The following is a 23,614-nucleotide window of genomic DNA, read 5'->3' on the forward strand; positions in this document are numbered from 1 at the left end:
AGCTGGCTCACTTGATGGGAGACTTGTCCTCGCTCCTTTCTGCAATAAAGTTGAGCATACTCCAAAGCCTGAGGAGGATTAAGCTTAGGTGAACTCCCTTTGACTCTATGCTAGGCCAGCTTGGCTCCGTCCTAGCACTGCCAAGGACTCTGAGCCCTGGCCCTCTGAAATGATCCTGGGCAGAGGCAGACCCAGCAGGGCTTCTTGGCTCCTTCTCAGCAAAGCTATGTTGTCATAGGTATGGGACCATGTTTCTGGGAAAGTAAGGATCCAAAGCACTTCCTTATGGGGCATTTAAGCACAGGTTGGAGTCCAAATGATACTTCATTAGTCCATGTAAATGTGACCTCCTGTGTGAGGGATCTACCTCATAAGTGCTTTCATATGCCTGTTCCCACCCATCCCAGGCAGCAGATACTCTATAACCACAGGTTTCCAAAGCCTGTGCCCCACCAGTGGAAATTCTTATCCCAAAATTCATCTGTCTCCAGCAGCTGGCTTTCTGGGTAAAAAACAAAGCCACCACTAGCAGTGCAGGGCCAGCTTGTTGGGGAGTTGTGATGGACAAAAGGAGAGGTTCTTTAGCAGTGCATTTACAGTGAAAGGGTCGTAAGTTTTAATTGAGCTGACTTATGTTACTAAACCTAAACTGATGAGTGCAGAGGGAGAAAATGCTGCCAATTGTTTCTCCTCAAAGTGCAAAGAAAAGATAATTTGTGGCAGCAGAGCAAGGTGCTCTCAATCAACATTTCAGCAATAGCTGGGAACCAGGACACTTGCTGTGTCTAAAACCCAAGCCTGATGTTGTAGGTTATCTGAAGAAGAGCTGAGTATCTCCCTGCCCACTTTAGAGACTCACACAGAGCATTCTGCAGCTGAAGAAACAACCTTGCAGCTAGATGACAATGTGGATGGGGACAGGGCCAATTCACTATTTGCAGTTCAGTAATGGCTCTGAAAATGGCATTATTTTTCCAGTACACTTTTGCTTAATGATTTCAGAGAGCTTCAGCACTACCCGTCTTGATTCACCAGCCATGCTAACAGCAGCAGTAGATTAATTAATCCAATTTAATGATTCATACCAACTGGTAGCATTAGAGCAGACTTGCAGCCCTGGACCTGCTGGCTGCTGCCTTCCTAACACACCCTGGCATGCAGTTGGGCTTCTTTGTTGTAAGCTTGGAGTTGTTCCATTGTGTTCCCAAAATTTGGACAGCTTCAGCAGCAGTGTAGAGCCAGCTGAGCTTGTCAGAGCACACTTGAACTGGGTCTCTGCTTCTACTCCCAGGCATTGGTGGAAATGTATTGGTATGGACCAGAGACCCCAGAGGCTGCTCTGGACCAGTGCTGGGGGGGTGTGCTCATGTGAAACATCCCAGCAGGCAGCTCCCTTCCTCCCTGCTTCTGATGGGCTGCAGCCATCAGAGCACACATGCAGTATCTCTAAATACAGATTGAGGCATGCAAAAACCATTACATCAATCTCCTCCCTGCCCCCGGCTTACTGTTGGGCTTTAAACAAAGCCTTAGTTTCTTCATCATTTTTTTGCACACAAGGGTGAGCTGGGCATTGCTTTCATAGCTTGGCTTCCCTGGAGACACATACAGCCCTGGAGGCTGGGTGAAGATAAAGCAGTGCTTCATTTTTGACTTCTAATTTCTGCAGAATTTTCCTTTGCATTGGCCCAAGACATTGTGCTGGCTGAAGGCTGATAGCAGTATGGAATGGTATCCTGCTTTTGTGGACTCCAGGTAAGAAACTCCGGTTGGTCTGAGCAAGAAAAGTGGCAGGAGGAGGTATGGACCACAAAACAAGTCCTTTTGGTGATTCATCACTGAACTCTCAGGCAAACCAAGAAGTTGAGCAAGCAACTCCTCCTCTTCCTCTGAGACATGACACCATACCAACTCAGGGAGTATTTATTCTGATAAGAAGCATCAACAAGAGACATTGCCAAGCAATGCCACAGTTACAGATTGAGCCACCTACCAGTGACACCCAATCTGTCACAAGACTGAAATGAACAAAGCCCACTGAGCAAAGCTGCTCAGCCAAAGCACCTGTAGATGAGGGCTGCAGATACCAAGGTAAAGCTGTCCCATTGCTTCAAATGAAGTCACACTGCTCTTCCAGCCCTTGTGCATGCAAACAAAAAAGGTACCAATAAGGCCAACCCATGCAAGAACATGGGTTGGTGGCAGTTTCACCAAATCACTGAGGTAGTCGTGGTTTTAGGCACATAAAACTACCCTGTGATCCCACAGGGCATGAGCAGAAGGATCAGGTCCAGGAACAGCTGGCCAAATGCCACATCCATCCACACACTGATGTGCTTTCTGAAAAAACACCTGCATGAAGACAGCCCTTCTCAGGAGGTGCCCCCTTGGAGATGATGTCTTGAGATGATTGCTGCCCCCCAGGCAGCTGTGCCAGCAGCCAAGGTTGACATAGTGATGACTGGGAAAAATTTCAGGAAAATTTAAAATGTCATAAAAAGGCAAAAAATGCATTGAGCATTTTCAGCTCTTCAAAACCACTCACTAAATGGTGCTGCATTCATTAAAATGCTTTTCAAAGTGGGAGCTGTAAAGGTGCTAGAGTGTGGGCAGTACTGGGAACCCAGGATGGGCTGGGTGATAGCCGAAGGGCTTTCAGAAAGGCTCCTGCTACTTGGCAGTGCCAACACTGCTGCTCTGTGACACAAAGCCACTGAAGAGTTTTTCAACACCTAAGCCTTGGACAACCCAGACAACCCAGGAACTGTTTGACATCTGCTCTTAAGGATTCAAAGGGAGTCATTTTGGAGCCAAGAGGCTGCTCTGTGGCTACAACCTTCTTGCACCCCTTTTCAGCCAACAGCTGAGAAATCATGACAGGCTGGCATTTACACACTGTAGTATTAACTGCACAAGTGCTTAGGGAGTCTGTAGTCCTCATAATCCATGATTTAGCACTTAATTTTGGTGGCTCATCATGCACCAGCCATTTAACATAAACGGTGGGAGCCCTAGGGATTTCTTGGGACACATTCTGCTCTAAGTATCTCTTTGCTAGGTTAAAACCTTGTAAACAAATGGTTAGTAAGAAGGAAGAGGCACCAACATGTATTTCACACAGCCCCATTTTAAAAAAGCTGAAGATCCATGCCGTGGCCTGGGGGCTGTCCTCATCAGGAAGTGATGCTCCTGTGTATTCATTCCTAAAGCTAAATCTGTTTGCATTCCAGCACAGAAACATGTTTCAGACACGCAAATCCATCCTTATGTTGTGGGGGAAAAAATAACTAATTGAAAAACAAACAATTTATCAGCTGCAGGTCACTTAAGGCTATTGAGAAATTTTGGTTGTTCCTCTCCTCTCGGTAAAAGTGTTTCTCCACCAATCTTTGGACCTTTTTTCTCCTAGAAACAAGAACCATGGGTAAAAAACAGAGTTAAAACGTGTGGTATGATATCTTCCCTGACATTCTTTGACAGAAGTTAGGGTAGGGCTAAATCATAGAATCAATAAGCTTGGAAAACACCTCAGAGATCATCAAGTCCAACCTATCACCCAACACCGCATGATTAAGTGAGCCATGGCATGCTTATTTCTGATTAAATATGGACAGGCACTCTAGGAACCTTGAACTCATGCATCACTGGTCAAAAGCCAACTCCCCATAGTTAAGCAAAGCAAAGATTCAAGAACAGAAAGCAAGAGAAAGTTCCTTAAAACACAGCTTGCAGACACCGGTATGTACCTGACAACATGCAGAGCTGCTTGGTTTTGTTGGGAGTTCACAAGGGCACTGAAGCAAAGTATGGGAACAAAAGGACACAGAGAAGAAGCCAGAACGCTGAACTGCTCAGGAACTGCTGGCTCACACTCACCTTTAGCATCCCGTCTCGCTCCCACTTGAAGAGGCCACAGGTACTGAAAGATAAATGTGGGAGGTAAGGACCACTGTGGTGTTTGCTACACAAGATGAGGGACTCCAAAACAAGGCTCACACCTTTCCCACTCTGCTTAGCTTAAGGGTTAACACTCCTCTTTAAGGGCATGGCTATGATATGTTACCTGTGGATGGACAGTACAGAAACCCCAGTCACTCTTTCCTGAGGCTTCTGTCTTACCTGCAGGGCTTTTTTGGGAGCCTGTCAAGGGAAATGGCTCGGTTTCCACAAGGACATTTGAAAAATCTCTTGATGGCTTCATGCCAGTGGTAGTCATGGTTATCCTGCACACAGGTCTCCAGAGGCTTGAAATAGGTGTAATTACACTGTCAGGGAGGAAGGAGATAGAGCATCTGAGACCTGTTCTGTAGGTTGGTGACAGCTGAGTGTTCAGAGGAAAGCAACTCTGCCTTCTCCCATCCTGAGATGCCCACCAGTCTGAGAGATCATTATCCTGGGCTTTGTCACTACTACTTCAAAGAATCCTCCCTTCCCTGCCACCACCCTGTGGCCTCGCCCTCAGCAACTCACAGGGCACACAGTGGCCCTATGTGCAGCCCCAAAACAGACAGGAAAGGCAGTGAGGGAAGGTCCAGCAGGGGCTGAAACTCCAGGAATGGGAGGTAACTCTTCCCTTCTAGAATCTGAGATAGTAACAAGGCTCCATTGCTCTTCCTGGCTACTGCAAACTCCCTGGAAATGGAGATAGAGGTTGCCCACACAGTGCTATTTTTTCAAGGCACTTTGCTTATTTTAAGAGTCCTGACACAAAGCACTTCAGGGAAGAAACTGGTAAGTGTTTTCAGGATACCAGCACCCAAGAAACTCACTGGCATAAACATCAAGCTGATATGTTTAGCACAGCACTAAGCCTGCCTTGCCAGTGCCTTCAAGCCTCAGCCGCTGCATGAGCTGCTCTCAGCAGCCAGCATAAGGAACAAAACTGTCTCCATTCCATCCCCGCCCTGGAGTACAGCCAGGAGAGAGGCAGATGGGAGTCTGCAGGATGGTCCAGCATCATTTTGTACTACCCATGTTCCACTGCCCTGCTGTCACCCTGGCTCTGCTTCCCTCACCGTTTTACACGTCACAACTCGACATTTCACTTCTTTAATGCTCCTCATCTTCTCTTCCAGTTCTTCCTTTTTCACCAGGGGCTGAAAGTATTGCTCCTGCAGTTCAGCCTTAGCCTGTGGGAGCATACAAAAAGGGTTGTGGGGAGGGAAAAAACCCAGGAAAAGCCATCCCTTTGGGCAAATTACTACCAGGCCTTTTTGAAGTAGACTGCAGTCTGGGAGGCCAGAGAAACACCAAATAACCTCTTGGTCCAAAGAGTTCATATAGTGCACGTGCTGTGCTTCACCAAACCTGAAATAGGCCACCCCGAGACATACGAGGTGGGGGACTTAACAACAGCAGGGACAGTGCTGAAACAAGCTCATGCCAGCAAGGACAGTGCAGGGAGAGGCCAAGTAGCTCATGAACGGAATTGGTTCTTAGCCAAAATACTATGCCTCAGAAGACTTTAAGACAACTAGGACTTCACACCAAGAGGTGTTCCAGACAAGACAGCTGTGCCACTGGAGGTGCTGTACCTCTGGGAACATGCTCAGCAAAGGTGACCTTTGTGGCCTAGTATAGGTGATCCTGCTTTGGCAGGAGGGTTGGACTAGATGATCTCTCAATGTCCCTTCCAGCCCCTAACATTCTGTGATTCTGTGAAAGGTCCCCATGGGAGAAACTCAGCCTCCTAGATCTCCAGGGCAGCTACTGGCACTTTACAGGCTCCACAACTTGCAAAAGGCTTTCTCTGATAATTCGCTAACAAAGAAACTTCACTGATACTTTGAGAAAGTACACAGGAAAAAAAAAAGCAGCCTGATGGCACCTTGACCTTATTATGGCTATGCAAAAGTGCTGACTTGCAAGCACTCTGCCCTCTGTGCTCAGAGAAACTTGACCTTACTCATCAGGACAATTTGGTGCCTACGACATGTTTGGTGCCTGTCTGTTTCTTGCTGAAATCATCATGAGGAATCCAGACAGCTCCTAGTTCTGAGCCCTCAGCCATGGCTGGATTGAAGCCATACCTCTTTCAGGACATCTGTGTGTTTGGACTTGGCATTCAGGATTTTCTGGAACTCTTCTGACTCCAGATAGGCCAGCTGCTCACGCCGTTTCTTTTGGGCAGGCTCCAGCTGATCCAGACCTAGGGGGACAAAAAGGCTCAGTCCTACAGAGACCAAGCTCAAAACAAGGTTGTGATCTCTAACCATGATCACTGCAGGAGATTTTGGAAGTCTTGGGTCAGTCAGGCAGATATTCAGGTCAAAGAGCAGCCTTTCATAGTTCAGAAGGACACAAAGCCAAGTTCAAATACGGCTTCAGAAACAGTACATCTTCTTTCAAAGCACTGTACTAGGAACTTTCACATGACTCCCAGGGAAGCAAGTAGTGTTGCCTCCCTGAATGGAGAAGCTTTAAAAGGAATGAAGCCATTCATCCAAGACCACAGTAAATTACCAGCAAAAACCTCAAGTTTCCCCAGAGAAGGCTCTGAGCAGCCTGATCTAGTATGAGGTGTCCCTGCCCATGGCAGGGGGTGTGGAACTAGGTGATCCTTGAGGTCCTTTCCAACCTCGACAATTCTATGATTCTAATTCAGATAGCTTCCCAGGTGGGACTGCTTCTTGGTGTCATCAGCCATGCATTACAAATGCTCAAGTGCCAGAAGAAAGGGGACAGAGCCATCAGAGATTAGATCTCACTCTCCCCACAGGCTTAGATTGTTTAGCCTTTGCAACAAACTCTTTAAGCTCTAAACGTACCTAACTTGGCCTCCCTTTGGCACAGCCATTAAGACCTAAACCCAGCAAGCAGTACTCCATCCATCAGGACGTGAGCTTATTTTTGCCATTCTAGAAGGCAATGTTACATACCATTCTCTGCTTCTGTACCTTGCAGGTGAGCAACGTTTTTCTCAACTCTTTCAACAATTTCTGTGACCTCATCAGCACTGGATCTTTTCCTCTTCACACGGTTTGGGTCAGTTTTAGCAAGAATCTGGCCTTTTGCTCGTAGTCGGCATATGGCAGCCAGCTAGAAAACAGGACAGAGCAGACAATGCATTGGTTACCAGTCTGGCCTGGTACCATGTTCCCACTTGCAGAAGCAGCAGAGAAAGTCTGTCAAATGAAGGAGACAAGATCCATGGGTCTGAGCACAGAGCTGGCCAAAGACAGGCTCAGCAAGGCTGCAGTCTAATGCCACAGACAGAGGCCCTGGAGGCTAACTACAGGCAAGATGGTAACACAGACCTTGGTACTAACAACTATCAGGAACTGCAAGTTTCTTGTGTGCTGTGAAGTCCAGTCTGATCCCACAATCAGAAACTCAAGTAACATCAGGACTAAGCTAGTATAGCAAAGACTCCTCTACTACCACAAACCATGCTTCTCATAACCTCCCTTCCGTAATACTTAGAAGATTCAGAGAGCTGTTACCTTTTTGGCTTCCGCCAAGCTGTCTAGCTTTGGTGTTGGAGGTGGAGACCTGTCAAAGAAGAGGATATCTTCTCCTTCTGAGAAACCCGTGCCTAGCCTGGGCCTTTGAGGAGTTGACATTTTTGCAGCTTTAGGAAATTCTGCCCCAGGCATTGGGGAATGGACCAAAGACTGTCTGGAGGAGGACGGCAAAGCAGGGCTGCTGGCTTTACTTGTGTTCTGGAGAAATCTTGTAAGACAAGAACAACTCATTGAAACAGGGACAAGAATCAAAGAGACAGAAAGGTTTTAAAAACCAGGTAAGAATGGAAGGCATGCAGACTGATCTTCCAACAATTGGCCTTTGATTGCTAAAAAAGAAATCATGCATCAATTCAGACATTCAGGAGAGGAAAACAAGACAAGGGAAGGAATGCACTAGGTTGCTGAAATCCAGAGTGACTTGAGGGAGTCACCAGAAGGACTGAATGATTAATTGCTTTACAAAATAACAAGAAGAAACAAACAGAGAGAAACATCAAATGAAGCTGGGAAATGGAAGCTAAAGGCACAGAAATGGGTTTCTTTGCAGAATGGGTAGAAAAGCAGGGGGATTCCTTGTCACAAGAGTCACATAAATAGCTTTACATGGGTCCTGGTGAAGAGGTTAGACAGGTTAATGAGGAAAAAAAATTAAGAAATCTTCAGAGATATTGTGACAGACATCATCTCTAGCTTGGTAAGTCCCTGAAGTACATAATGTTGTAGGCTGGGAGAGTATTTTGGTGAAACATCCTCATGATTGTTTCTAGTCTTATTATCCTCCTCCATGTTCTGTTTTGACTCCTGTTGAGCCTTTTGGGTCTACATGAATCTCAGTCTCACCCAGGGTGGCTCTTCGGAGGTTGTTCTTAGGTTTGTTAACAAGGTATATGCAGAACTCTAGGCAAATCTTAAGATGCAGAAGATCTTTGCAGGCCAGCAATGAACAGAACCAGGACTCCTAACCCCTACTCAAACTGGCCTCTTCCAGCCTTGCCTTCCAGTTGCTGGGCACTGTGCTGGAGCCCATGGTTCTCCACTGAATGCTGGGGTACTCCCATTTAAATGAATTTTCTATTAAACCAGCAAAACACGTCCCAGAGTTGTACTGAGTGCCACAACAGAACTCTTCTCATCCATGTCAGTATCTATTACCTCCTCTGAATCTCTTCAGATCGCTTCTTTCTGGCCTCCAGCAACTTCTGTTTTTGTTGCTTGAGCAGTGCTGAAGCTGAGATAGATTGGAAACTGGCCTCTTGCTTCTTTTCAGCATCTGGGAAAAAACCCAAACAAAACCAAAATGAAGAGCTGCTAGTGTTTGCTCAGAAGGAAGTTGAGTATTTTCAGGAGTGGGTTTTCCTTCATGCAAGATGACAACACCTGCTTTGGTCCAGTGTTTGCAGAGGTTTCGTGCTCCAAAAGTTGGCTGTGCCAGCAGTTCCTTGAATTCCTCAGAACACTGCATGGGTCTTTTTGCTGCACCTGGAGCATAAAAGGCATAGATACATACGATGTGGAGCCAGGAAGGGAAGCAGATCTAACTTCAGAGATGGAGGAGAGTGGTCTAGGTCAGAAGAACGCCCCTGAAAGTAATCTGAGTGAGCACTTCTTCAAAGCAAGCCAACTTCTATGTTATATTTGATTGCCCAAGGTCTTGTCCTCACAGAGCACATCACAGAGACATTTCTGCCCTGCCAACAGTTTCATCAGTCAGTCAGTTCCCCATTAGCCTTGGCTGTCTGTGGTGCTCCCATCATTCCTATTTTCAGATTGCTTGGAAGCCCTGAAGCCAGCACATCTTATCCCTGGAGAGTTAAGGGCAGCTGAAAGCTAGAGACAGGACACACACTGTCTTGTCTGAAATGGAGGCAGCTGAGGGAACTGAAGGATGTGAGTAGACCTCTAAGTTGCATCTAGGACACACAGTTTGACTAATATGTCATCTGCTCTCCAACAAGCACAGAGGGCATAATAAGTGCTTTACAGAAACAAAATGGAGGCAGAGAAGATTCAGAAGATCCCCTGCATTGCAGATCTGACTCCAATTTATACTGAGTATTCCTTGGAAGCTTTCAAGATTGGCAGAAGTAATTTATTTTAATCAAATAAAATAAATTCTCTGGTTCAAAGTTCTTAGAATTCCAATTCCCATTAACCTGGCAAAGATCTTCTGTCGCTGTCCAAAGACAGAACAGGAGATGTAATTCAGGGGCACTGATGAAAAAACAAGAGGCATGGGGCCACACAGTTGCTTAGTTACATTTGCCTTGCAGCTGCAGTCTCAAGAGGGAAGATGAGTTTCAATCAATTGAGAAAGCAGCCTGCAAACAGCTGTCTCTGTAGCAAACCAATGGCCAGATTCATTCAGAGAGTAGCAGGGTCCTGAGACACATCTACACATTAACCTGGAAGTATCTGGAAGGTGAAGAGACTACATGGGTAATTAGGTACCAATTTTCTGCTTGGTCTCCTGGACAATTGCATCAACTCCTCTCACAACCAGGTTGGAAAGAGTGGTTTGAACCTTCCTTTTTGGCATCGCAGCTGCTGCACTAGAAAGAGGAAACAAAAATAGAACATTAATTTTCCCATGTTTAGAGCAAGGGAAAAGAGCTCAAACACTAGCTCCATGCTTCCACAGAACTCCAACCACACTAAAGGACTTGATCCAGCTGTGACTCAGGTCTTTCTACAGCTGTCTGAAGGGGGATCTGGATGAAGGACCTGGCCCCTCCATGCTAGTTATGAGATCCATTTTTATCTGCTGTAGATCTTGATCACTCAAGATGTGGGGTGCACTACTGTCTCTTCATTAACACAGAGGTACTGCATTAATTCAGCTGAGGAAGAGAGGAGGAAATACAGAATACACACATCTGGCATTAAATGCAATGAGTTCTGATGAAACAGGGCAAGGGAATGGCACTGAAAAGTGCTCATCTGGAGGACTGCAATGCTCAGCATCTCACTAGAAAGTTCATTTCATCTACTGAAACACAAAGCTGCTTGGCTTCACAATGCAGTATTAATTTAGAGGTCGAATCACCCCATATCACATCTTAGTGCTGATAAAATTTTCCTATCAAGTAGCAGCTCTGCTACCACAAGAGGCCAGGAGGATTACACCAAATGTGGGGCATTTTTGACTCTTTGGTGAATGTGCTTAGGTCAAAGGGATCTCTGACTAGCCAGACGCCCTGAGAGTCATCTTCAGGCTCACTTATATATGGGGGGGGGATAATCTGTTCAAACGCAAGGGAAATAAGTAGGTTTATCTTACACTGAGGCTGCATATGCAGCTGAAGAGACACCTCCATAGTAAAACCCATCCTGACACAGCCTCTCCTTCAAGCCGGGATTCTTCCGACCAGCTTTTCTGGGGATGCGGCCGCCAGAGAAGGTGGACTGCAGATCTGCCCGCTTCGAGCTGATCTTCTTGTACTGGGACTGTATGTGATACTGACAGTATTCACAGTCTTTCTGCAAAGAAAAGGAAGAGGCTTGTTGCAGAACACTGGCAATGACAATTTACTTCATTCTTCCCACTCATGCATCCTTCTATGGCTAAACTGAAGTGACCCCTCTGTTGTAGTACTCCAGCACTGAAGCAGCTCAGCAAACACATGCCCACAATCCAGCAACAAAAACCAAAAGTAAAACTGCCCATAATAATCACTGGAAAGAAACCTGCGCAGAGTTTTAAGGCTGTTTCCTGGGTCAAGTCAACTCATAGCCCAGGACCTCTTGCCCAAATTCTGTAGTCTGGTCTCTGAACTGTATGTGGTTTTCTTACTGGTATGAACACAAAGGAAAGCTAACACCAGAGCAAGGTATTTCATGCACTCATTTCAAATTAATCCACCAGTTTTCAGTACCACTCTGTGGGAGTTCAGAACAAACGGTTGTGAGCCTGCTAGTCACGAGAGAGCAGAGCCATGAAAAAACCTATTAAAGGTGTTTAACTTTTTACAAAAAAAATAAAAGTACATCTCCATTCTCACTGATACTCATCTTCCCCAAATTTGTATAACTGCAATTATCCCACAACCAAATGTTTTTGTCACTAATTGCTCTCTACAACTACCTGAAGGGAGGTTGCAGACAGGCGGATGTTGGTCTCTTCTCCCAGGCAGCCAGCACCAGAACAAGAGAACACAGTCGCAGGCTGCACCAGGGGAGGTTTAGGTTGGACGTTAGGAAGAAGTTCTATACAGAGAGAGTGATTGCCCATTGGAATGGGCTGCCTGGGGAGGTGGTGGAGTCACCATCATTGCAGGTGTTCAGGAGGAGACTTGATGGGATGCTTGGTGCCATGGTTTAGTTGGGTTGGATTGGTTGATGGGTTGGACGTGATGATCTTGAAGGTCTCTTCCAACCTGGTCTATTCTATTCTATTCTAATTAGACATCCTGTTCCTTCATGAGGTTCTTCTTCCAGACGGCCTCCATCTATGGTTTGTTCCAGGTGGCACTGGCACATCTCACTGATACCAAGAGCCTTGTGCACAGCCACCTCCTGTAGTGGGTCTACAATCACAGCCCTGTTTTGTTACAGGTACCTTTGTTACTTGTCTTCCTCCCACTCCATACACTGAGTTCCTCCCCAGTTCTTCATTCCTTCATTTTCTCTCCTTCTTTAAGAGCTCCACTACTAACCATAAGCCTTCTGACTTAGACAGGGTTCCTTTCAGGTATCATATAACCACAGCCATGAAATGACATAGGTCATAAGTTATTTAAACTAGTAAAAAAAGTCAGTACTGTCCCCATAAAAACAATCTCAAACACTTTTTCACCTCATGTCCAGTGCCCCACATTCAGGTAAAAGTATTCTAGCAGCCTGCAAGAATGCTGAACAAGGGAACTCATTGGGTTGAAACCAGCCCTGGAAACCACAGCCATTTGGAAGAGAAACCTCCATTGTTTTATTTTGAATGGCTTCTCTAGTGCAGTACATGGAACCTTGCAGCAGCACAAAGTTGGGTGTGGAGACAGTGAGGGTCAAGACCATCTCTTGTCACTGCTGTACCAGCTTTGTGTTTAGGAAACTACAGGTGCTACTATGTCAGCTGTAGCTTCCTCTGGGTTTAATTTCTCAGTGTCTCCATTCACTTTGATCAGTTACAAGTCAAGATCCAGAAACAGGTTGAACAGTTGGAGCATCACAAAACCAACAGCCAGATTTCTACCAACAGCTAAAGGATGTCCTAACTACAGAGATACTGACCAGGTTCACAATCTGTGCACAAGGATCTCCATTTTTCTTCCTGGCTTTACAGGTGCCCATGTCCAGAGCTTCTCCCATGAGGAGAATCTTCTGGGGATGGTCAACAGACAAACACACCTAAAAAGAAAGCAGAACATGCCTTGAGGAGGACTGGATGGGTGTCTCTCAATGTCACTGGTTTAGCTCTGGTCCAGTTTGGTACCTCTGGTTTTAACAATGCAGTTTCAAAATGCAGGCTTAGTTAAGAAAGCCACATGTCCTGTTCAGATTGAGAAAAGGAAACAAAGAAACAAAACCCAAACCAAAACAAGTCTCTCTCACAAAGAGATGAAAGATGTTGGACTTTTGTGCTCAGAGCCTCAGGAAACCAAGGGCCAGCAAAGGCAGATCTAGTTGTGCTCTAAATGAGGGTCCTGCACAACTGCTTGGCTTTGATGCTATAGTGGCAACCACATTGAGCAGAGGAAAGGAAGAGGAGATGTACTGGAGCTCTGTCCCTCTGTGCGTCAAGGTCCAATCAAAACAGACTCCTGTGCAAGAAGAGTGTCCACTTCAGCCAGCGATACTGCGAGTTGTGTCTGTAGGTAAGAACCACTGAGTTTTGATGTTGTTCTAAGTATGTATATGTTATAGACAAGAAGAACCATTCTTAACAGTGAAATCCAGCCCTTACATGAAATCTAGAATGACTTCCTACTCACCAGCAGGACTTTCTACTGCTTATTCATGGTAATTTAAGCAATTATATAGCTTAATAGGCAATTAATGAGGTTCTTAATCTTTCCTTTTGGAGAAGTTAAAATGCCAAACGCTACATCACCAGCAACTACAATGAAATTCCCCTTGTCAGTAAAAATGGTTTCCATTCCAGTGCAATTAAAAAGATATTAAAAAAATATTAATCTATTAGCAAAATGAAACCACCTTAAATGTTCCGATACATACAGAGAAGTGTTCAGCATGTTCTGCATTTATGAGTAATTGATAAATCAAGATAACTACTATATATCAATTTACTATATAGAATACATAATTTCTTTAATACATCAAATATTGTTTCTTCTCAGTCATGATTTTGGAACCAGGGAACATTTTGCAATTACATCTGAGGCTTAAATTAGAAGATAGAAGTGAGCTTCCCCACCTCCTTCAACTTTGAGAGACCTTTAGGCTGACATAGGCATGAAGTAGCTAAAAACAATGAAATACACTCCCTACATCTGTGGTGTAGCCAACTGCTACCAAGAGCAGATGAAACACTTGAACAAACTCTAGTTTTAGGTACTTAATAGGACTTCTTGAAGTACAGTCTTCCACAAAACCAGGAGCAAATACATGCCACACAAATATCTGAATGCAGTTCAAACTGCTTAGTCAGACTGATGTAATTCCAGCCTTAACGTCTGTTCCAAAGCTAATTCTCAAGCAGATATGAGAAAGTTCAGCTCTGGGTTTTTGTCAACAGCTGATGGGCAAAGGAAAAATCCTCTCACCTCATCTGAGCCTTCCTTAGGTTTCATAGGGTTAGCATTGAGCAGCCCAATGACTGTGCCTTGGTCTGTCTTCCAGTGCTCTTTGTGGACCTCACCGAACAAGAAGAGTGAGACACACTGATTGAGATCCCGCAGGTCATTCAGCCGCCAGATGCTGAAGGTTCTGCCCTGGAACAGACATAAGCTTTTTTCAGTTCTCAGTACAAGGACACTGACTGCATCCCCTCTTGCTGCTGATTTAAAAGAAATGTTCTGATTTCTAGGGAAATGATGGAAGCAGAATGTGCTAGTGCATTTAAAAACAAGAGGGCTATCCAGAACAACTGGGGGTCAGAACCCTTTTTTTTAGCGCTGGCATTTAACATCTAGCAGTGGACAAATAAGCTAAAGATATATTTATGCTATGGTTGCATTAGCCAATTCTGCTGTCCAGGACAGTTGCACCAGATAGTCCTCAGGCTACGTCCTTAGCCTAAAAGCAGCATCACTGCATGAAACTAGATGTTGAGCCAAGATGTTTAATACAGCAGCTTTTCATTAACTACATGGAGTTGGCTGATTAAGTTGAAAATCTAATTAGCTTCTCAGGAAAGAAGAGCAGCATTTCACTTGCACTGAGCAAGGGATACAATGAAGTTACTTACGTTGTTTGCACTCTGAGGAGTCACCTTCTTCACTATGACTCCAAATGTTACCCAGTCTATTTCCTCCAGTTTCTCTGCAGCAAGTTTGCTCTTCAGCTGGGACAGTCGGATGAGCTTCCGGTTAGCCATTTTCCTGTCCATTTCAGCAGAAGACACACGGGGTTTTCTAGGTCAAGACAAAGTATGCAAAAGAGAACACTTAGAGACAATCAAAAGCATCCAACATTCTCCTGGGGAGACTATGTCTTGCTGCAAAATGCCTCCGTGCCTTGGTTCACCCTGAGGTCACTGAAACAAACCGCCTTGGCTCAGGACACTGTACAAATACCAGAAAGCTACTCATCACGCTGGATTTTGTCCAAATAGCTGCACTGCAACTTCAGCCCAAGCCTGCAGTAACTCTGTTCATTTCAGGAACGACCAAATCAGACTCTTCTGTGAGCACGGTTTGGAAATCTAGTGTGATTTCTGGTGAGGAAACACACCGTGAGTATTCAGAGACCTCTTGTGGCCACAGCGAGTATGGAGAGCATGAGTGGCTCCGGGGGCGGGGGGGGGCTACTCTAGCTTGGAGCAAAGTCTTCTCAGCTGGAGCACAGCTGGCTTTGGACATGCCCACTGCTTCCCTCCTCCACCAGTGAGGACATACCATGGAATGCAAGGCTAATAAAATGCAAGGGATTTTTGTTGGAAAAGAGGAAAGGTAAAAATAGAAACAGAAACATGGTAATAAGCCATGGGCCTAAGTCAGTGTCCCCTGTTTACTGATCAAGCAGCCCCTTGCTTTGGCTTTGTGTAACATCCCCTAATGACAGCTAACTATCAAGACATGGTTTGATGATGTCTATACAGCAAATCAAGAATCTGGTCCTCCATGCACCACAGGACATTGTTGCTTTCTCTCCCATTAATGGAGGGTGATGTCCCCAGAGAGCTCAGTGATGGGCTGCTGACCTTAATCTCAGTCCTGAGAATGTTTCCACAGACACGGGCTGAGTTGTTGCACTGGAGCACAGAGGCACATGAGGAGTCTTCTCTCTGGTCACCTTACTGGGAGTGTTCCCTGCTGCAGACTTGAGAGGCTGGAATGCCAGACTGAGGACTTGCTGAGGAGGGGGAGTCTTGTTCTCTTTAGCAGGAAAAAAAGAATCTTGATAACAGAAGAAAACTTCTACATAAAAACACCACTTACTTGCAGCTGACTGAGAAAGGAGTCCATATAATGAACCTAAGAAGGTGTAAAACTGTCTTATCTGTATCAGACTGGTCTTCAGTCTGATGGGACCTGATAGCTCCAGATCAGTTACATGTAATGCAAGCAACGAATTCTGCCTGCTGAGGAGCTTCCCATAGCAGCTCTTATTTTCCAGGCAAGCTAAACTGTAGGATAGACATGTGCAAGCCAGAGTGCTGTCCAAGTTAACCATAGCACCTGTTACAAAAAATACAACAATTGTGTCTGTAATAAGCTCTCTTCTACTGTGTCCAGGCTGCTACTGGTGCACTGACTAGTGTAAAACAATCCTGGATGTGTCCACACCGCTGCTGTGAACTGGACACATTTAGCAGTGTGCCTCAGTGAAGGACAGACTGAGAATGGTACCTGCTGAAGGTGCTTTTGATTTCTGGATTCCTCGTTTGGCTGGTGGTAGAGGACTGTCCAGCTGGGCTGAGAAGCATGGTGACTCTTGCAGCCTCTGAACTTTCCTTTCTTTTAACGACGGACAGGCAGATTTACCTGGCCAAGGGAAAAAAAACCAAACATATCTGTATTTTCTGGGTGTATCAATGTCTACCAGTAAGAAGGGACACTTCCTTTTTTGGAGTACATCCTTCATGAAAGCTGCCCTACATAGCATCAATTCAAGATGTAGATACCAAAACTGTAGCTTGTTGATGTAGCCTGTAGATGCAGAAAACAACCTGTGCGGAAAGATACCACATCTCCATTCCACCTCGCTACTCAGTGTCCACTTCAGGGTTATCTGGAGTCATACCTACAAATTGCATGTTGGTAGGCCAGCAAATCACCAACCCATTTAATTTGTCTCATTACCAGGTGTTTTCTTCTCAGGGCCTGAGCTGGATTGCTGCCCAATAGCAGTCTTCTGCAACTGCTCCTGTAATGTCTTCATCTGTTCTTGCAATTTTCTCAGCTCAGCTGGGAAAGAGAGAAAAAGTAAAAGGATTATAATGAAGACAGCAGGAAGCTATTGTAAATGAGGATTTATGAGTTCCCTGGAAGTCTGGCAGTTTCACTACATCATAGAAACTTAGAAAACAAAGACTAGAGCCACAGTACAGATTTACTTGATTATGCATAGCTCACAGTGAAGGGATGCTTTTCCATGAAGCCTGAAGCTAATTGCTCTCATAAAAATATTTGACCTCACTATTTTCCTTGCCATGTTTCACATATCATTCCTGCTGAACTTAAGACAATTTAAATGGCTGATGATTGCAATAATTATCATTAGCTTCCAATGTAATCAAGCATGTGGCTTGGACACAGGATGGCCCAGTGGCCAGGTCTGCTTCCTCACTGACTGGTAGGGAAAAACCTCCTGCTAAGAAGTCCTAAGGGGGAAGAGAGAGTTGTGCTGTTGACAGATGCCAGGCTAACTGCCCTGAAGACAGAAGCGGCATTGCTCTTCATCAGACAAGGTGCAGGTACATAGGCAACCTTCTCTGTCCTGCTCAGCAGAGCTAGTTTAGTTTCCCTAGCTTACTTCAGTCTTTTTTTCCTTTTCTTTTGGGATAACTGGTTTGGTGAGTTTGGCCTCTGAGAACTGAAGACTTTCACAAGGACTTTCTGTATTCTCTGTCTGGGCACCATCCTAAACTGAGAAGCAGCAGACCCTACCTTCTGCATGCTAGCTCTCTAGAGACAAGATATATAGGATAAAACAGATAAAAGATGCTGTTACAGAAACCTTGCAGTTCTTGGTTGGTCTTCTCTTTTGCCTGACTGGAAGTTGAAGTAGGGACAGTTTCTTCTGCTTCCTCTTCTTCTAGCAGATCATCCACATCTCCAAACAGCGTAGTCAGGTTCTCCTTCTGTTCCTCAATCAAGTTTTCCTCATCATTGATCTCCTCGGTGTAGGATGTATCATCTTCTGCATCAAAGAGCTCATCATATTCATCTGGTTCTCTCTCCTCACTGTCTGGGGCATCTTCCTCCCGAGGAGAATTTCCCTCTTCAGTTGCCTCGCTTTCTTCCAGCAGGGAAGCCAGCAGATCCAAGTCATCATCAGCTAAGGCAAAAATTCAACTCATCATTACTACTTTCCAGTTCAAGGAAAGTTGGCATGAAATAAAGTATCCACAGTACTCTAATCACAAGCTAATGACAACCAAAAGTAAATCATAACAGTAAGCAGCATTCTTTAAAAAAATTACTCTAACTTTGTCTAAAGGAAGATAAAACAGCTTCTTGCCATCTGGATGGACAGAAATCTGGTTGTAGATGCTCCAAGTTTATGATTCAGGCTGGCTGGTCAGCAGAAAATTTACAGGCTACTTCATGATAGCTTTTCTTCCTATTCAACTGCTTGTACAACAGCTGCTGTTACAAAGAAAAGCCTTTGGACCTGTAAAGGTGTATCCAGGAGCTTTAAAGACACCCAGGTGGCTTTTGCCGACAGAAGCTGAAGAGGAAGATGCAAGGCAAGCTATACTAAGAAAACAGAAAACAAACAAAAGGATTAAGGGAAAAAATAATGGGGAGAAAAAAAATCAAAGGAAGAGAGATAGGAATGGGACAGAGCAGAAATTAACATTGGGACAGACCAAGAAATTTATTTAGCTTTTGCTACTGAAGAATACAAAACCAAGGAAAGGATAGAGCAGCCTCACAGAAAAGCATCAACAATGAAGACAAGAGGCAGCCTCAAAGGCTTCCAAAGCCTCAAAGTGAAGCCAGTGCAAGATAACTTCCCTTGCTAAAAGGTTTACCAAGTTTTCTGAACACTTAAACTTATAAAGTAACATATTGGTCAGAAGATGAACTTCCTAATGAACATAAAAGAGTACTTTCCTCCTTACCATCCATGATTTCACCAGGATTTCTTCAAGAGCTCCTCAAGGAAAAAAAATCTCTGTTATGGGGAGATCAACAGTGATACTGTTAAAGTAGATATAGATCAACTTGAAATACACACTGTGTTCAGGCTCCTGATCAGATGATTTGCCTGATTCGTTTACAGCTGCAGATGAAGACTCATTAAATTTAAAACCTTCATGGGTATTTTCCACACCTGGAATCTGACCTGTTGTGAACTTGCTACAGAGTAAGCCCCTTACTTTTAGGAAAAAAGTCAGTAACAGACACAGATTTTAAGAAATGCTTACTGTATTCTTCTAGTAATAATCATTTCCATCTCCTACGTCCAGTGACAGAATCATAATTAGCATTCAACGGAAGCAAATCTACTGAAAGGGATTCACTCTTCTTTTGAAAAGGGAAGGCAGAGGTTTCACTCTCACACAACACAGTTCTATGTATAGGCAGACAGAAATGGCCAAGGGAAGGCTGCATACCAAGAGATCTACCGAAGAGGGATCATTCACAAATCCACACTCTCTGTGCTTACAGGGCTTCCTGCTGCAGACTTTGGTTTCGCCCATAACCTCCACTTTTAATAGTGCTCTCTTGCTCCAGAGTATTTTCAGTGAGGAACACACAGGAGCAGGCGCAGCTAGTGACCGCCACACTGCCCCGGGCTCCCGCTGCCCCTGTCGTGTTGCTGACGCTGGCCCAGTGATCCGCTGGTCGTGATGGGAACCCTTCTGGGGCTCACCCGAGCGGCCGCGGCGGGTCTCCCCAGAATCTTCCCCTGCCTCTCTCCTGAGCGCCAGCCCCGAGCTCAGCGATAACGCGCCCGCCGCCTCCTTCCTTCCCACGGACCCCCTCCTTGCCCCCAGTGGACCCCCGGGCTGCACATCCACACACGGACAGCCTCGAAGATCCTCCTTCCCCACACAGCTCCTTTGCCGCTCGCCCACCTCCCCCACCCAAGGGACCCCCGACCTCCTCCAGGGTTTCCCTGCAGGGTTTCCGATTCCTCACCCCAGCCTCTATCCTGCTTCGCCACGAAGACCGCTTCCTAGGCCCTCGGACCCGCCGCACCTCCGATCACCCCAACGCTCCCCGGCCCTTCCCTCTCAGGGCCCCGCTCACCGCCAGCCGCGCGCCGCCCGGCACCCGCCAAAATTCCAACCGGCCCCGGCCCCGCCCCCTCCCGCGCATGCGCCAGCGCCGTTGCGGGATGCGCGCGGCTGCGCCTTACCCAGTCCCGGCAGCACGGGGGCCGCGGGCTCCTTCCTGCGCTATTATGGTTGTGGGCGAGCGGGGAGAAGGAGGGCGTGCGTTGGTGTTTGGACCAAGCGAGCGGGCGATGGCGGCGTAGAGAAGCGCTGCTGTGCTGAGTGAATTCACGGGTGTGAGGGTGACGCTGTCATACCCTTGCTGAGCGCCTCAGTGGAGCTCTGTGCAGTGCCACGGCCTGCCTTGTGATGAGAGGACTGTGTACACAGCTCGGGAATGGCTGTGGGTGAGACGGCTCAGCTGCGAACCTGTCTGTGTCTGGTCAGAGTGGCCTCCAGGAGCAGTTACAGCAGCTACCATAGCCGTGTGATTTACCTAAATTGTCTCAGCAATTGTGTTAACCCAGCAAATTAAGGTACTGATGTCCTGTGCAGCTGAGAGGATTTTTGGTCTGGTTCAGTATTTCTTTGAGCAAAAACGCTTCTGTGAGAAATAGTATTTCTGAACATCTTATAAGCCCATTGTTTTAGTCCCATTCTCCTTGTATCAATTACATCCTATATGCAGAAATCGCCACCCAAAAGCCAGATGGCTAGGCGTTCCAATCTGACAATCGCACAATGTTTTGGCTTGAAAGTGCCCTTTAAAGGTCACGTAGGCCAACTTCCCTGCAGTGAGTAGGGACATCTTTAATTCCATCAGGTTGCTCAGAACCCCATCCAACCTGATCTGGAATGTTTCCAGGGATGGGACATCTACCACCTCTCTGGGCACCGCTCTGTAAAAAATTGCCTCCATGTGTCTAGTGTAAATACACCCTTTTTTTTTTTGTTGTTTAAAACCATTACTCCTTGTCCTATTACAACAGGCTCTATTTAAAAGATTATCCCCACCTTTCTTACCAGCCTCTCTTAAATATACCAGAAGTATTTGAGCTCAGATCCCAAGACTCTTGCACTTAGTCCATCCTGCAAGACAATAAACAAAGAAAGAGAGATTGTCTCTGGTATTTGGAAGCCAGCAGTACAAGTACCAAGTTAGAGAAGATAAACTAAGGACAGAAATTCTGTGGTAACTGAAGGAATTGAGATGGCAGAAAAAAATTCAGAGGTAAATGGTTTGCTGAGTAGTTGAAAAGTTCTGCCAAGCTATATGGTGTGGTTTTGAGTTTTCCCCCAAGCACATGGGGCAAACTCGTTCTGGATGCATCTGCATGGGTGATGCTCGTGCAAAGGTGTTCCAGGGGAGTCCATGAAATGAATAAAGACAGGAGCTGGGGAGGAGCATGTGGGCGCTGGGGGCCCAAGGAAGGTCCTCTGTACTGCTGCTCATCCACAATAGAAGCAGAAAACTGCCTTGTGCCCCACCTTGGCATGGGTGCAAATCCATGAGCAGGCATCAGGGGGCAGTATAATTTGTATTTTCCATCCCCGTGGTTGCTAATTGCTACTGTGACCCAGACTAATCACAGAGCATCACCAACTTCCCCTGCTCTCCAGCCACTGGACTAACGATGGCTTGCCTGCTTCTGCGACCTGAAGTTTGCAAATTCAGAGATACCTTGATGCTCCCAAATCTCAAGCCCACCTTGTGGGACTATTCTGGCCCTTTCCCAGTCTGGATTTTTAGATTGAAAGTGGAATGGAACCCTTCTGGTTTCTGTTCACATTAAGACAGGGTATTGATCACACTGCTTCACAGGGAATGTCCTTTGTTAAAAACTGACACACCAACAAGCAGTATTTCGTGGATGTGTAGCATCTAGTCACCTCAAAACACAAATACATTTTATCTCGTCTTTTGTCTAAGGGAAAACAAGGGAGATGTACCCTTAAATCTGTGCTAATGAGCATCTGCTGGCCATGGCCACCTGTCATGGTAGCACATCTCTCTTCTGGTCTGCAGTTAATGATGAGAACACAGACAAATAATCCTCCCTGTTGCATAAACAGGATTCAGGTGTCTTGGGGTTGTGCTCTTTGCAGTTCTGTGTCCCCTGATTTGTACAATTAGACATACTTTCTTATTGAGAATAGAATAAAGCAGGTTGGAAGAGACCTTCAAGATCATCGTGTCCAACCTATCATCCAACACCACCTAATCAACTAACCCATGCAACCAAGCACCCTGTCAAGTCTCCTCCTGAACACCTCCAGCGATGGCGATTCCCCCACCTCCCCGGACAGCCCATTCCAATGGGCAATCACTCTCTCTGTGTAAAACTTCCTCCTAACCTCCAGCCTGAACCTCCCTTGGCACAGCCTGAGACTGTGTCCTCTTGTTCTGGTGCTGGCTGCCTGGGAGAAGAGACCAAGCTCTGCCTGTCTACAACCCCCCTTCAGGTAGTTGTAGACAGCAATAAGGTCGCCCCTGAGTCTCCTCTTCTCCAGGCTAAGTCTGTGAAGACTACTCCAGCCAATGCCCATGTCTTCCTGTTAGTATTTCTGTGCTAAGATCCCCTTCTGTTTCTGAAGTATCTTAAAATGATTAATTTTGACTTGACAGTTGCATAAATAATTCCTCCTTTGGCCTTTCACATTGATTTTCTGTGTTTTCATTAAGGCTAATGCTCCTTAGGTGAAATGAGCTCTATTATCATTCTATTAGTTTGATTTTGGCCTGCTAGCATTTACATCAAGTTTTGATCATTGCAGAATCCATAACTATCACAAAGCACCTCTAATAAAATTGGATTCAGGGAAAAAGTCCATAAATCCCACTGTCATGAGGAACTAATTAAAAGCCAATAAGAGATTTCATCTGCTAGAGGTACTTGTAATTGATGAAGTTGCAACCAAACAAATAATTCTTCACAACAGTTTTCTGTCAGCTCTTGAGTTACCGGAAATTATGGATGAAGCTGTGTGAGAACATGAGATATATCTGACAGAAAACAAGAATCTGGATTCTGCAGGAGATAATCAGAACAGTGACAGCCAGCAAAACAAAAGTGACTCCTCACTTTAATTACAAGGGCACAAAAGGAATTGTTTCTCCTGGTAATGGTAGCTGAGAACTCCCTGACAGCATGACATGAAAAAAAACCAAAACACTGAAGGAAGATTTTCTTTGGCCCAGGAAACATCTGCAGGTATTTTTCTTGTGGATATCGTATGCATATTTATCTGTTCAGAGTGAAACATAAATCTTACACTATTGAGGCCTTTGGTTTGAATTAATCAGGTCTAGAATAGCTTCTGTTTCAGATTTAAGACAAAATACTGAGTTAAATACTGAGTCACAAAGCTTTTTATTTTTAATTCCACAATTGATCTGTTCAGCAATCCTCTGTGATTTGGATCTTCATCCACCAGATCATTTTGAGAAGCACTTAATGTATGGAAGTAGGCTGACAGGAGAATGTCATGCACAAGCACAAAGTACCTGCTCTGACTTGGCCCGTTCGTTTGTGGTAGCCAGCATACCTGAAGCTTTCTCCTACAGAGTTGTTCCATTCTCCTTAGCTCACCATCACAATATAAGCTATATATAAAAATTCCACTGCACAAGCAGCTCTCTCAC

General features: G+C 45.5%; 1 protein-coding gene across 2 annotated transcripts; it reads right to left on the reverse strand.

Annotated features, from left to right (window-relative positions):
* Window positions 1-1,023: 1,023 nt before the first annotated feature.
* MCM10 (minichromosome maintenance 10 replication initiation factor) lies at window positions 1,024-19,995 on the reverse strand. 2 transcript variants are annotated; one of them, XM_068168233.1, is made up of 20 exons: window positions 19,895-19,995; window positions 18,871-18,923; window positions 17,760-18,080; window positions 16,883-16,987; window positions 16,430-16,564; window positions 15,781-15,955; window positions 14,827-14,992; window positions 14,183-14,350; window positions 12,690-12,806; window positions 10,744-10,943; window positions 9,915-10,015; window positions 8,844-8,945; window positions 8,619-8,736; window positions 7,443-7,671; window positions 6,897-7,038; window positions 6,030-6,148; window positions 5,016-5,129; window positions 4,120-4,265; window positions 3,877-3,919; window positions 1,024-3,405 (listed from the first exon to the last, which is right to left on the reverse strand). In XM_068168233.1, the coding sequence occupies exons 2-20, from the start codon at window positions 18,875-18,877 to the stop codon at window positions 3,322-3,324; spliced, it is 2,592 nt and encodes an 863-aa protein (XP_068024334.1). In that variant the 5' UTR covers window positions 18,878-18,923; window positions 19,895-19,995; the 3' UTR covers window positions 1,024-3,321. The 2 variants fall into 2 exon arrangements, with proteins under 2 accessions (XP_068024334.1, XP_068024326.1); XM_068168225.1 differs by having other exon boundaries at window positions 6,879-7,038.
* Between the last annotated feature and the right edge of the window lie 3,619 nt (window positions 19,996-23,614).

The sequence above is a fragment of the Melanerpes formicivorus genome, unplaced genomic scaffold (assembly GCF_026170545.1).
Source record: "Melanerpes formicivorus ecotype bairdi unplaced genomic scaffold, bMelFor1.0.p_v2 SCAF_3, whole genome shotgun sequence".
NCBI lineage: Eukaryota > Metazoa > Chordata > Aves > Piciformes > Picidae > Melanerpes > Melanerpes formicivorus.

Bases quoted from the DNA above. Each gene is read 5' to 3' on its own strand.
- MCM10 (XM_068168225.1), bottom strand. The intron at 16,988-17,759 runs GTTTCTGTAACA...TCTCTTTCCCAG, and splicing joins GACCAACCAAGAACTGCAAG to CTGAGCTGAGAAAATTGCAA. The intron at 3,406-3,876 runs GTGAGTGTGAGC...TCTTGTTTCTAG, and splicing joins AGCGAGACGGGATGCTAAAG to GAGAAAAAAGGTCCAAAGAT.